General features: G+C 44.8%; 1 protein-coding gene across 1 annotated transcript in view; it reads right to left on the bottom strand.

The window, feature by feature from the left end:
• Positions 1-12732, bottom strand: part of LOC306982296 (copine-8-like) — a 209336-nt gene that overhangs the window by 41855 nt on the left and 154749 nt on the right. The window contains exons 6-9 of the mRNA XM_079582198.1: positions 8476-8517; positions 8306-8381; positions 2251-2304; positions 1996-2057 (exon numbers count right to left, since the gene is read on the bottom strand). Of these exons, the coding sequence (XP_079438324.1) occupies positions 1996-2057; positions 2251-2304; positions 8306-8381; positions 8476-8517 (234 nt within the window). The remainder of the gene's footprint in view (positions 1-1995; positions 2058-2250; positions 2305-8305; positions 8382-8475; positions 8518-12732) is intronic.

The raw sequence follows: 12732 nt of genomic DNA, 5'->3' as shown, positions 1-12732 counted from the left end.
AGATAATCGTAGCTACAACCAAAGTTTATCGGAGCAAATATCATGCTACAGAAGGCATGTGTTTAGTTGAGGCAAGTGCCGCATCAGGTCCCTCCCTCTGGGGACAAAGAGGGCGACCTCCACTTTCCTCCCGACCTCCATCCGCCTGCTGAATAAATAATTGTGTGGACCTTGGTCTATCAAAGGCCCATCATTTTTTTTTTTTTTTTAAATGTATTTATTGTTGCTGTATGTTGTTGAATGTCTGTGGATGTATTGTTTTTATCGGGCCCGTACTGGCACTTCTCCTGCAAATGAAGTTCCCAACGGATAAATAAAGTGAATTTGAATTTGAATGCTAGCTGTGTTTATTTCCGTGGAAAAGTGCAGGGAAAGTCCTGTAAAATGCAGAGCCAGACCCACATTTTACCTGCACTTGACCCCAGATCATTGTTGAGCCAGAAAACTGTATAACTCTCAACTGTATAAGAGTGTAGTTCAGCTTGATATCCAAAGAGCGTATGATGGTCTCCTTCAGCACGGACAATCAAACATATAAAAAACATCACATACAAGTGCCAGGCACCACTGGAGCCTTCAGGCTTTCTTCAGCTCTTCTCTGACTCCCTTTCTCATGGTCTTTTTTCCCGATGTTGCAATCACTTGGTATTGTTATATCAACCACAATGGTTTTCCTCTTCTCTTTGTCCACCACCACCACACAGTCCGGTTGGTTGGCCATTACCATTCTGTCCCACAGAATCTTGACTCGGATATTCTTTAGCACTTTTGGAGGAGTTTCCCACTTTGTCTTTGGGGTTTCCAGTCCGTACTCTGCACAATCTCAAAGGCGTGTAATTTCTGGCAGCTCTATCCATCTCTGATAAGCAACGAGCCAAAGTGGGGAGAAAAAATAAGCCAGAAGTAATCTTCACATTAACCTTTCCGAGCTGAACGAGCCACTGAATATGCCGCGACCTGACCCGACTGCTCCTGAATTAATCAGGACTTGCGCAGTACCGGGGGTAGGGGCCCTTACTGCGTGGAGGTCAGGCCTATGTGTTTACATTTGCATACGAAGCGAGAGGAATTTCCAGTAATTGGCATCATTTATGTGAAGAAAACCACCTAATAATAAGTCAACTGTACATGTAAATGCACTGAACTGGAACATAGTGAGGAAGTTCACCTGATTTTATGTTAATTTTTGGGAGATCTTCGGCTAAAAATCCTTCAGTCCTCTCACGGACGATTGCAGATTGGTCACTAATGATCAGCAGCAGGTTGAATGCGTCTTGAATGGAATATTCTGGCTTCATTTTTCATCCAAGTACTTTGCAGAATACAGGAAGACGTGCATTGTTTTACTAGCAACTTCTTAGGAGCAACAAACGGCCTTGCATATTGTAACCGGTTGGGCTTTCCATTTAGATAAGTGAAATAATTATTATCCATAGTTTGTTCCTGACGTCACCACATTCTGAAGCTGGAATTTGAAAAAGGTGGCGTTCACGTTCTAGAATTTGATTATGTCATAATATTCAATATTTTGAATATCGATACCACTTTTGGATGCCTGAAAATAAGGCGTCTCCAGATAGTCTTGGTGAAAATGAACATGTTCTATTGACAGTTGACTGTTTGGAGACTTTCACAAGTCTCTATGCAGTCTCTGTGTGGTCTCCGAGAGGTCTCAAGCAGTTGTGTCGCAAATACTATTTGGTGTCTTCAACCTGTGACGTCCCTGCAATGTCTCCGAGACCCGTCAGAGATCTCAAAGACACGTAACGGTGACCACGCAAAGAAGTCATGGAAACATCTACGCAACTGAGAAGACGCCCTGATGCGGGTCAGGTTGGCCCACAATGACAGCGCGGCTCAGTCGCTCAGTCATTTAGTCCAGTTAACGGAAATGTTCTTGTACATAACATTCACAAATGGTAAAGCGAATATGGCTTTTCTTACTATAGCACAATAGTCTTTTTATTTGAATAGCAAAAGCCTGTGTCCACTCACCCTCCTTTGATGTAGTCCAAGAAGGTGAACTCTGATTCCACTGAGAACGACAGGAGGGTCACCTGGAATCAGAAAAAAAGGAATGATGTGAACATTGAAACTTTTCGAGTTGTTGATCCAGTTGTTATTGCATATCCATATTAAATATCACTTGATTTCATGTTAGTTTTGCACTTTTACATCAACACTAAAACTATTAATTACTCAAGTAGTGTTTTCAGCAAGTACTTAATTCTGTAAGAAAATCACACTCACTGTTCCGGAGTTGACATACTTCTTTTTCTTCATTTTCTTCTTTGTGTTTATGACCTGGAATGAAAAACAACAAAAACATATTTGATCAGCTTAAACTCACCCAGATAGTCAAAAACATGCCCTTTCATTCCAGACAGCTCATGCAGAGAAGAAGAGCTGCTTATTTGTGCAGATTATGTGTCCAACAAGAAAACAGCTAGCACTGGCTGGCTACATATCCACAGATTTCTTCTTCTCAAACACCAAAGAGGCACCAAGAGCCCCCCACACCGGCAGCACAGTGGAGGCGTCACAAGAGGCAAGAAGGAGAGAAAGAGCAAGAGGAGGCATCCCGCAAAAAGGAAGGAGCTGACCAGTGCAGGACACCACGCTCTGGACCAGGGACAAACTCAGGACACAGTTTCAGAGCAGCATTGAAGGCAGTCAGCCAGGTCCACCTCCAAAAACATGCTCATCAGGTCGGCCCACAATGGCGGCGCGCAGTCGCAATGACAAGGATAAATAAAGCACTTACTTAGTCCGTCAGAAAACAGTTAAAAATAGTGAAATATTGTGATTCCTATGAGAGGTTTACTTCCCCCTCAGCTAGGCCACGCCCCCTTGTGTGATGCGTTGCCGTCTGTATCCAATGGCCTCTGGCTGCTCTGCTTTGTGACAACGACACTAGGGCCACCATTGCTGTTGTACCTCCATATAGCCGCTTGTTCCCATCGGAAAGCGTTGCACTTTAGACACATTAAAAACAACTTTAAAGCCTGGTTTCTAATTTTCCTTAACTTTCTACAGCTAGATATTCCTCCTGTGATAACGCTGGGTTACTTACAATTAAAGAAACCAGGCTTCGTAAGAAAACATTTAGAAAGGTGGTATACTAATGAGGGCCGGACTGTTAGCATTGGAGCTGCGTGACTATAACCGAACTACACGTCACGCAAGGGCCGAGTCTACATTGAGAAGACAAGATCCCTTCTAGGAGCCTAAAGGGGCCGACCAGCTCTCTCCCCATGATTCCAGGCCAAAACATGATTCCGCCCCCTCCTCACAGACGTCACAGCTTTGTTGGGACATGGTGGACATTCACCAACTATCCACTACTCCATTGATCTGACCATCAAGGGTTACACGGCCTCATCAGTGAACAAGACTGTTTGAAAATGAGTCTTCATGTATTTCTGAGCCACTGCAGCCGTTTCTGTTCATCAGCTTCAATTAACAGTTTAGGGGAGGCCGGATAGAAGGTTTATGCACAACTGCAGCCTCTGGAGGGTCCTACACCTTGATGTTCGGGGGACTCCTGAGGCACCAGCAGCTTCAAATACTTGTATGCTGCTTTGTAGCATCTGTTTTCTTAATCTGATGTGTTTGTCTGGCAGAAACCGTCCATATTGTGCCTTTATCTGCACAAACCCATTCGCGCTCTGAATAAGTCACAAATCTCTTAACAGTACGATGATTATGCCTGATCTTTCATGAAATATCGAAGGTTTTCATACCTAGACCAAGGCATTGAACTATTTCGCACTTTTCATCAGCAGAGAGATCCTTTCTCTTTCCCATATTGCTTGAAAATGATGATCTGCTTAATAAAGTGGAACCTCCCTTTTCAGTAGTTTTTCCCTTAACTGGGTTTAACCTGAAAACTAATCATTCCAGGTCTCTGTGATTAATGTCAGTGATTCAAAGAGCCCCGAGACACGATACCATCCATGAGTTTCATTGAAAAAGCTTTTTTAATTTACCTTTTTGACACTGAAATACAATTTGCATAATGATTTGGAACGCTGTGCATGTCTATGCTTAAAGCTCGTGACTTTTTGTAGCTGCTGCTTTTCTACAATAATCGAGTTTTTGTCCTGTTCCCCACACTAAAGTCCACTTTGAGAAGAAGCGGTGTCTGTGGTGGAAGTCTCTCACCCGCTGATGGCCTTTTGTAGCGTAAAGAGAGACCTGACTTGGTAGCAGACTCCGGCGCAGCAGCTGTGTTGTCAGTCCCACGTCCTGAGCGGCACAGATGTCTGTTCTAACACGGGCTTAAAGACTGCCATTTCCTCCCATTTAAAAACATGTCATTTGGAGCCACAGTGGATGTGTCCTCTGCTCCACTGGACCAGCAGCCTGTGATTATCCCGCTCCTCAGTCCAGCTCGTCCTTCACGCGAAAACGACACTTCGAAAGACCCCCATTTGGAGACTTTTAATTTACTACTGTAGCCGAGGAACGTTGAATCGGCGTTTGAGCGCTGAGTGAGACGAAGAAATGCCACGACCTGACCTTTCCGCAGCAGAATTGAAATTACATTTTCAAGCGGCTGCCTTGAATAAGATCACATGAAGAACGCATTTCATTAGGACATATTAAAGTCACGTTGCGCTCCATTCCACACTTAAAGTACAACCATTTGCAGGCAAAAATAACTGGTTCGGGACGTCGCCAGCTCAACTTCATGGAGGTGTTACAGCTTTGCTTTGGTCGTCTTCATAATGAGATAGAATTATTGGGGCTTGTGATCTCCTTTTTAAGTCAGCATGACGATAGATATAGATACGTAGAAGTCGAGCGTATCGTTCCCTGCTGTTTTACCGTCACATGATTGGTGTGAACAATACTGTTGACACTTTCTGGCAAGGGGTTGGGAAACGTTTAACCTCTGAGCCGGGCACATTTTCTCAAGTTTGGAGCGTCTTGAAAGAAGTGAAAAGAAAAACGAGGTTGAAAATGCAATAAAAAAAAAAGTGACCCCCAAAAAGGAAAAAATGAGCGACAAAAACATGATTAAAAAATCACAAAACAGCAACAAAAATGTGCCAGAAAAGCAACAATAGCATAATAAAATAGCGACGAAAACACAACGGCAAAGCAAAAAGCAAAGAAAAAACATATTTTGGTTGAGTTTCTGTCACGTTTTTGTTGTATATTTTTGCTCTTTTGCTGCATTTTCAGACTCATTTTCTTCTCGTTTTTGTCGATGATTTTTATCAAGAAGCTTTTAGATTTGGGTAATGCCAAACTGGAGAAAATGTGCTCGCTTCAGGTGGTGGTTAAGACTTTAACCGAGCAGATTTACTCCCGTTCTGGAAACTTACAGCCTATAGGCCAGAGCAGATCTACAAAACTGATCTCAACGTTTTCATTTTTTTTTTTTCATCTTATTTTTACCTGTTTCTTGTCGCTCATTTGTTGCTTTTTTGAGGCATTTTTGTCAATTTTGTCAGAGTTTTTGTTACTTTTTTACTGCACTTTCATCGCTTTTTCGTCACTTTTTCATGGCTTGTACTTTTATTTTTTGGTCACATTTTGGGGTCAACAGTTTTAGAGGTTACCACCTTTAACAACAGCCAAGCTACGTGGTGATACAGTAACTGCAGTGACAGGCCGTGGGGTTTCAGTCAGGGCCTTCAATAGCAAAAATCGCAGAAATATTTTTCCTAGGATAGTTGGTAAACGGTGGACATTCATCATCCAATCAGAGACTAACTTAAAGGGGCTAGATGCAAGTTAGCCATTTTATACTCACCACTGCCACCTCAGGTCATACATGTAACTGCACCTTCTATATTAAGCTCGTGCATGACGGCAATTCGGACCCTAATTAACACCGTTTTTAGTGACAGTGCAGGATTTTAGAGGCAGTTGTGGTGATCAGGTCTGGGCTCATTCTACACACTAGGACATTGTTGGTACATGTGGGGGGAGGAAAATACTTAATTTTAACATTTTTAAACTCTGTATAGTCCCTTTAAGATTAGGCACCAGCCCACTATCCTTACGGTTAGTGGCTAGGGCAGGGTCAGGGTTAAGGTGATTGGTTGATATATGTGTGACGTTTCACTCTCATGACTTGTGACTGGTTGATCTACCAACTGTCCTAGGAAAAATATACTTGCGTCCGGGTCACTTCTGATTTCCTGGAACGTCTTGCCCATGCGCGGCTACATTAGCGGTTTTCCCAGGCAAAGAAAACGTAGTGGAAACTTCTGAGCTTGGCCCTGTCAATGTACATCGAATTCTGCGCAAGGAACGTGACATTGCATGGAACACGACATCACGCGGAACGTGACATTGCATGGAACGCGACATCGTGCGGAACGCGACATCGCGCAGAACGCGACATCGTGCGGAACGAGACATCGCATGGAATGCGACATCGCGCAGAACGCGACATCGTGCGGAACATGACATTGTATGGAACGCGACATCGTGCGGAACGCGACATCGTGCGGAACGCGACATTGTATGGAACGCGACATCGTGCGGAACGCGACATCGTGCGGAACGCGACATCGTGCGGAACGCGACATTGCGCGGAACGCGACATCGCGCAGAACGCAACATCACGCGACATCACGCGGAACGAGACATCGCATGGAACGCGACATCGCGCAGAACGCGACATCGTGCGGAACGTGACATCGCGCGGAACGCGACATCGCATGGAACGCGACATCGCATGGAACGCGACATCGTGCGGAACGTGACATTGCATGGAACGCGACATCGTGCGGAACGTGACATTGCATGGAACGCGACATCTCCACTATAGCTCCAAAACAGGTCAAGATAGAAGCTACCAAGCTCTTCCACGTTTTCCCTACCATACCAGGAGTAGTTCGAAATCCGCACAGTAAAGTGAAGATTACTGCGCGGATTTCCAACTACTCCTGGTATTATTATGCCTTACAATATAGTTCCCCCTTTTATCCGCTTAGAAAATCCACATCGTTTAATTTTGTGTAATTATACTTTGTAGTGTAACACTTCACGTAACCATATTTAAATAGGGAAAACGTGGAAGAGCTTGGTAGCTTCTATCTTGACCTGTTTTGGAGCTATAGAGGAGAGGGGGAGAGGCTAAATGCTAATGCCGTCTGCGCTGTGTTTACGTGACTGAAGGCACGGGGGAAGATCAGACAGGTCCTAAAGAACTCGTCAAAGCTAAGGTAACAACTTATCTCAGTATGTAAAAACGGTGGCCTATTCCTTTAAGGTTAAGCTTAGAAAAATAGTTTGTTATGTTTATTTAGTCCGATTCAACTACATTTAACAATCACACTCTTTGGTTTTGCCTGAGGGCGCTCAGATGAGACTTGACCCAAAGACCTAACATTAACCATTCTAAATGTGTAATGTGCCATGACTCTCATTCAGCTTCCATTACTCTGCTGTGACACCATCTGCATGCGTATCCTCCATCGGCTGCTCTTATTACGGCGCAGAACCCCCTGGATTCTTTAAATAACATTCCTAATGTGCGACTGAAGGGACTGTGTATTTTGACCCGCACAAAGCCGTTTCTGCGGCTCACATCCGCTGAAGGGTCTATAGCTCTCATCAGATGCATTTCTCAGCGCGGCGTACGAAACAGTGGCGGCTGCCGTCGCTCCCCGTGGCGGCGGAAACAGAGGAGCGTCAGGCTGAAGATGCCGCGGCTCATTAGGCACATTTTCTGTCGCCGCGAGCAACAAGTGACAGCCCCTAATTTAAAAAGAGATGCGGAAATTTAGGTGGCACTGCGAACAATGGAAGAAGAGGAGGAGCAGGGGAAGATAGATGAAGGGATGTAGAGAGAGAGATAGCGAAACAAAGATAGCTGTGAAATACACTGTGCATATAAACTTTCATTTGGAAAATCAACGAATGACCTCATCTTCACAATAAGGCGTTTAAATATCGCACTGCTTCAACGTTCTACCACGGATTTATATGAGGAGCTGACGATTCAGTGGAAATGTTTTCTCACATTGTTGCATCACTATCTTGACTTGAAGTGGCACCTGCAGAGTCTCCGGTCTTCAACTTAACCTCTTATCCCTCACCTGTTTGGCTTTACCCAAATCTAAAAGCCTCTTGAAAAAAAGTGTCAACATAGCGACAAAAATTAGGATGAAAACGGGGATGAAAATTCAACAAAGGAGCAACAAAAAGTGAGTTTAGATGAGTTTTGTAGGTCTTAGCTTTCAAATGAGGCGTTACATGGCCTATAGGCTGTGATACATAGGCGGTCTCATAAAGACCCAAACTTTGTAATAGACTTAAATCTGTGACATGTGCGACTGACCTCGTAGACGTTGAACTGGCTCTGTCCGCGGGCCAGTTCTCTGTAGCTGGTGGTGAAGTCCCCGATGAAGTCGTGGCTGAAACAGAGACAGGAAACAGGAAAAGTGTAACTGGCTGAGGCCAAATCGTACATACAAAACAACATTACGGGCAGTGATGTCCTGGACTGACCTGCCATCCCGGTCCCAGTCGTACACCTCCACTTTGATTGTTCTGAGGGAGATAAAGACAAAACAAAGAAACAACAGATTTATTCACAGGAGGATGTATCAGCACCGTAGAGAGAGTTTGAACGAACAAAAACTACAGCTTTGGCATCCCTGACCACAACGCAATCCTTCGGCGTCTGCATTCATGACCTTTTTCTCAACTCCCTCACCCCCCGGTGCTGTGCAGGTGGGCCTGACGTTGCCTAATCCTGCCCCAGGGTCTGGCATTCCCAGCTTACATGAGGAGGAAAATACAAACATAAGCTGAGAATCTAACAAACAAAATAGAGATTAGGGGGGTTTGGCATTCAATGTGTGTATCCAAAAGGTTTCTCTTTGCAGGAGGGTTCTCAATCTGTCCGTACCCCTAGGGTCCTGTGGGATGCATTCAATGACCATGGCTCTTAGACTCGTAGGGCTACTATGTCCGGCTTGCTTATACTGTTTAGCCATAGGGTTATTGAGGTTTTGAGTTCGAATGGCGTATTTGTGCTCTGCAACCCTTTCATTGGCTGTTTCTCAATTGCGAGGATCCGTCCACAGTTTGGCCACTTCGTTGACGTCCTCGGTGGCGGCTCCTCCAAAACGTCCTCTCACCGCCGCCTTTGAGCTCAAATGGAACGGCCTCCGGAGTGGCTGCGTCAGGTCACGTTTCAAATCATATAATCAAATGTGAATCAATGCTTACAAAAATAACTCTTTTATTAATAACAGAGGCCAGGAAACTGTTTATATATTGGTTTTGATTGGATGTTTTACTGTTGGAACATTTTGGCCTGAATAAAATGATAACATTTCTGCCAGGATTTGTAAGAAATTCAATTCAAATATTTATATATATTTATTTAGCAGGTCCAGTTATCGGCCATAGCTAGCCTACTATTTTCTCAGTAAGGTCTATTTACTAGGCCTTTCATTAACTTTAAATAAACCTTTTTTTTCTTTTTACATCTTTACTAGCTTACAACTTCCAGGTGAAATGGAACACCACTTGGCGGCGCCGTGATGACGTCATTTACGTCCGAAGTGGTCGAGACGCCGAGGATCCTGGCAACTGGGAAACAGCCATTGAGTTTTTGTTCCGTTCGGCCTGTGTAGAAGCAGCCACACTCGCATTGGAGTCTGTATACTACAAAAGTGGAGTTGCAATTGGCAAAGTTAGTGCATACATAGGACTTGTTAGTAAAGATGTCAATAAATGTGTCGGTTCTGATGGTGTTTTCACAGTGGTTGGGGTCCCCGCAACTGCAACTAATTTAAGAGACAGGTGGTTGGAGGGGATTGGCAGCCACCATTCCATCATTTGGTCCCAGTGGCAGCGATGGCCTCAAGTAACATAACCCCCCCACCTCCCAAGAGTGAAGCAACAGCACAGAACAGACTAGTACTATTCACTCCGCCACATGCAATGCTTGGCTCAAAGACATCCGGGAAGCTTATGCCACTTTTTGTCAAACGCCGGCGAAAACACCGTGTCCCTAAAGAAAAAACAGGGAAATTCACATCTGTCACCGCTGTCTCCCCTTCATCTCTTCCAACACCGACACATGAGAGGGTTTCTCCTAAAAATACGCCGGGAAGACAGATCAGAACCAGGCGCCCAGTCTTCCACAAGCTCCGCAGCCCACCGCAGCTGCTCCGACGCTGGGGTAATCTTCAGACAAACGCAGCCGTCATGGAGGAGGGGAGACGAGCGAAGGAGGCAGGTAAAAAGGCTTTGAAATGTAAAGGAACGAAATGTGTGGGAGTTTTATCTGCAACCGAGCCGTGAGGAAATATGCAGCAGCAAAAAATTCTACATTCAAGTGGTTTGCGAAATAATGTAGGTAGAGGAGCAGAACGTCAACAATGTAAAAGCACGTTCTGTTAAAGTGGCGGATGATGCTTGGTGATCATTTCAAGCACATCTTTGATCACAGATGTGTTGATTCCAAGGGGAGTAAACCATCACTGCATTTATGATTGTAAAGATTGATACAAAATGAAAATGACAAAGATTTTGAGCCATATAGAGACATTCAGCTGGTCGTCAGAGTTGGGAACCTCTCCACCACTGACTGTGTCTTCATCAATGCTCTTAATCACTGGTCATAAGATGCTCATGACCATCAAAAGAAGCTCGTAGTGTCAGAATCAGAAGAAGAACATGCATTAACCAAGCTTCGATGGATGTTTTTGCCACTCACTGCTCTAGGGAGGACCAGTGAGATGTGCATTTTTACTTGTAATGTATGTCTGTCTTTTTGGAAAATAAATCCTGAGACAAATAGCCGACCGATTGATTTACTTACAGTTCTTATTAAACTACTGGAAACACATGCACAGGTATATTCTTATTTTAAAGATAATAGATAGTTTATCAACATAACTAAATGTCACCAGTGCAAATTCTTTCAGTCTTAGTGCAGGTAGAGTGACATAGGTACAGAGATTAAAATTATGTTTAATGCAGAGATTATTGCAGGTGATCTTTGCATAGTCCCGTGCAGTTTGTGGGAGGTGTTGTCCATGATGGAGGTGAGCTTTGCTAACACCCTCCTGTTACTCACCTCCTCCACAGAGTCCAGGGGGCAGCCCAGTACGGAGCTGGCCCTCCTGACCAGCTTGTTCAGTCTCTGTGCTGCCCGGGGCCCAGCACACGGCAGCGTAGTGGAGAGCAGAGGCCACCACAGAGTCATAAACAGTCCTGAGCAGAGGCCTGCTCACTCCGAATGACCTCAGTCTCCTCAGAAGGTGGAGGCGACTTTGGCCCTTCTTGTACAGGGCGTTGGTTCAGTTTATAGTTGAGGTGAAAACCCAGGTACTTGAAACTAGAGGTTAGATTTTAGGCCCGAGCCCAAGCCCGGCCCGAGCCCGACCCGACATTCGGGCCGGGCCGGGCCGAGATTTCCCGCATGAGAGTCGGGCTCGGGCCGGGTCGGGCTCAAGTTTTTTTTATTTTTTTTATTATTTTTTTTAATTAATGTCATCATAATCTCTAATAAAAATCCATGCAATAGGCGGAGTCTATTGGATACAAAATGTGGCAATACGCAAAATAAAATAGAGGAGTCCGGGAGGGAGGTGGTGCAGGTGCGGGGGGCGGGCGCACGTGCTGCTGTGTTGTCACGTTTAAGCAGCATGGTCAGGCTGTGATACCGGCGCCACACAGAGAACATCACTCTTCACTCTTTCTCTCAGGACAGCGTTTCATTAACAGTGGATAAATAAGCAGTTTGGTTCCTGTTACTGCGTAAAAAGTAGCTTTTGTAGAGCGCCATGTTTATGAAACATGACGGAGGAGGAGAGAGAGATAGGCTACGGAAAAGAGGAGACAGACACATTGAGCTGCGGCGCTGGCTGCTCCGCGCCGCGTGCGTCTCTGCCCCCCCAGGTATGTGCGCTACTGCTGCGTGCACGTATGCCGTGCGCGTAGCCACGTACCTCGCAAACATGGTGCTGCTGTGCAGATGCATCTATTTGAGCCTTAAATAAATAATTATTTACGTCGGGTTTGTTTCGGGTTCGTGCTGACAATTCACGTTAATTGCTCGGGCTGGGTCGGGTCGGGTCGGGCTTTATAACCGTGGGGGCGGGTCGGGCTTGATTTTTTGGGCCCGATCTAATCTCTACTTGAAACTGAAGTCATTTTGCCTTGTAACCATGGAAACGTCTTGTAATTGAAGAGATTCCCATGGTTACAAGGCAAAAATGACTTCATTTTGTTCAAGTTTCCTTGCAGCTCTCGGTGTAAGAATAAAGTTCTTGCGTCTTCTGAAGTATTGTTTGGGTCGTGACTTGTCTTCCCAGGGTGATTGCGGGTCCCGGCGCCTGAGAACCACTCATCTAAACAACATTGTAGGAGTTGTATTAAAAAAAAGTAGAATGCTAAAGGCTTTACTGATCCTACAGTGCAGATTACTACAAGTTATGTATGTGATAGGAAACAACTAGTTAAATGGCTTTAGTGAACTAATGAAAAACTTAAGCAGGCATCACAGCGCATTGAATAGTTGCTGCAAACGATTCAAAGATCACTTAAACATGCATGCAGGTCGGTTTCTGATGAGCTAACGTGGTAGAAAGCCCCCAAAAACCCTCACTCTGAAATGTGTGCTGCACTGTGTGAGGCAAACGGTGGAACATCAGACAATGGCTGCTTTTCTGACCCCCCAGGCCCTTCAATAAAGCAAAAATGAACATTTCCTATTTCTGAATTTTTATTGTAGACAGCCTCAGG

Source organism: Gobius niger (assembly GCF_951799975.1).
Source record: "Gobius niger genome assembly, chromosome: 24".
In the NCBI taxonomy this organism is placed as follows: domain Eukaryota; kingdom Metazoa; phylum Chordata; class Actinopteri; order Gobiiformes; family Gobiidae; genus Gobius; species Gobius niger.
Note: the sequence above shows the minus strand (reverse complement) of the source record. Positions and strands in the feature narration are given on the sequence as shown.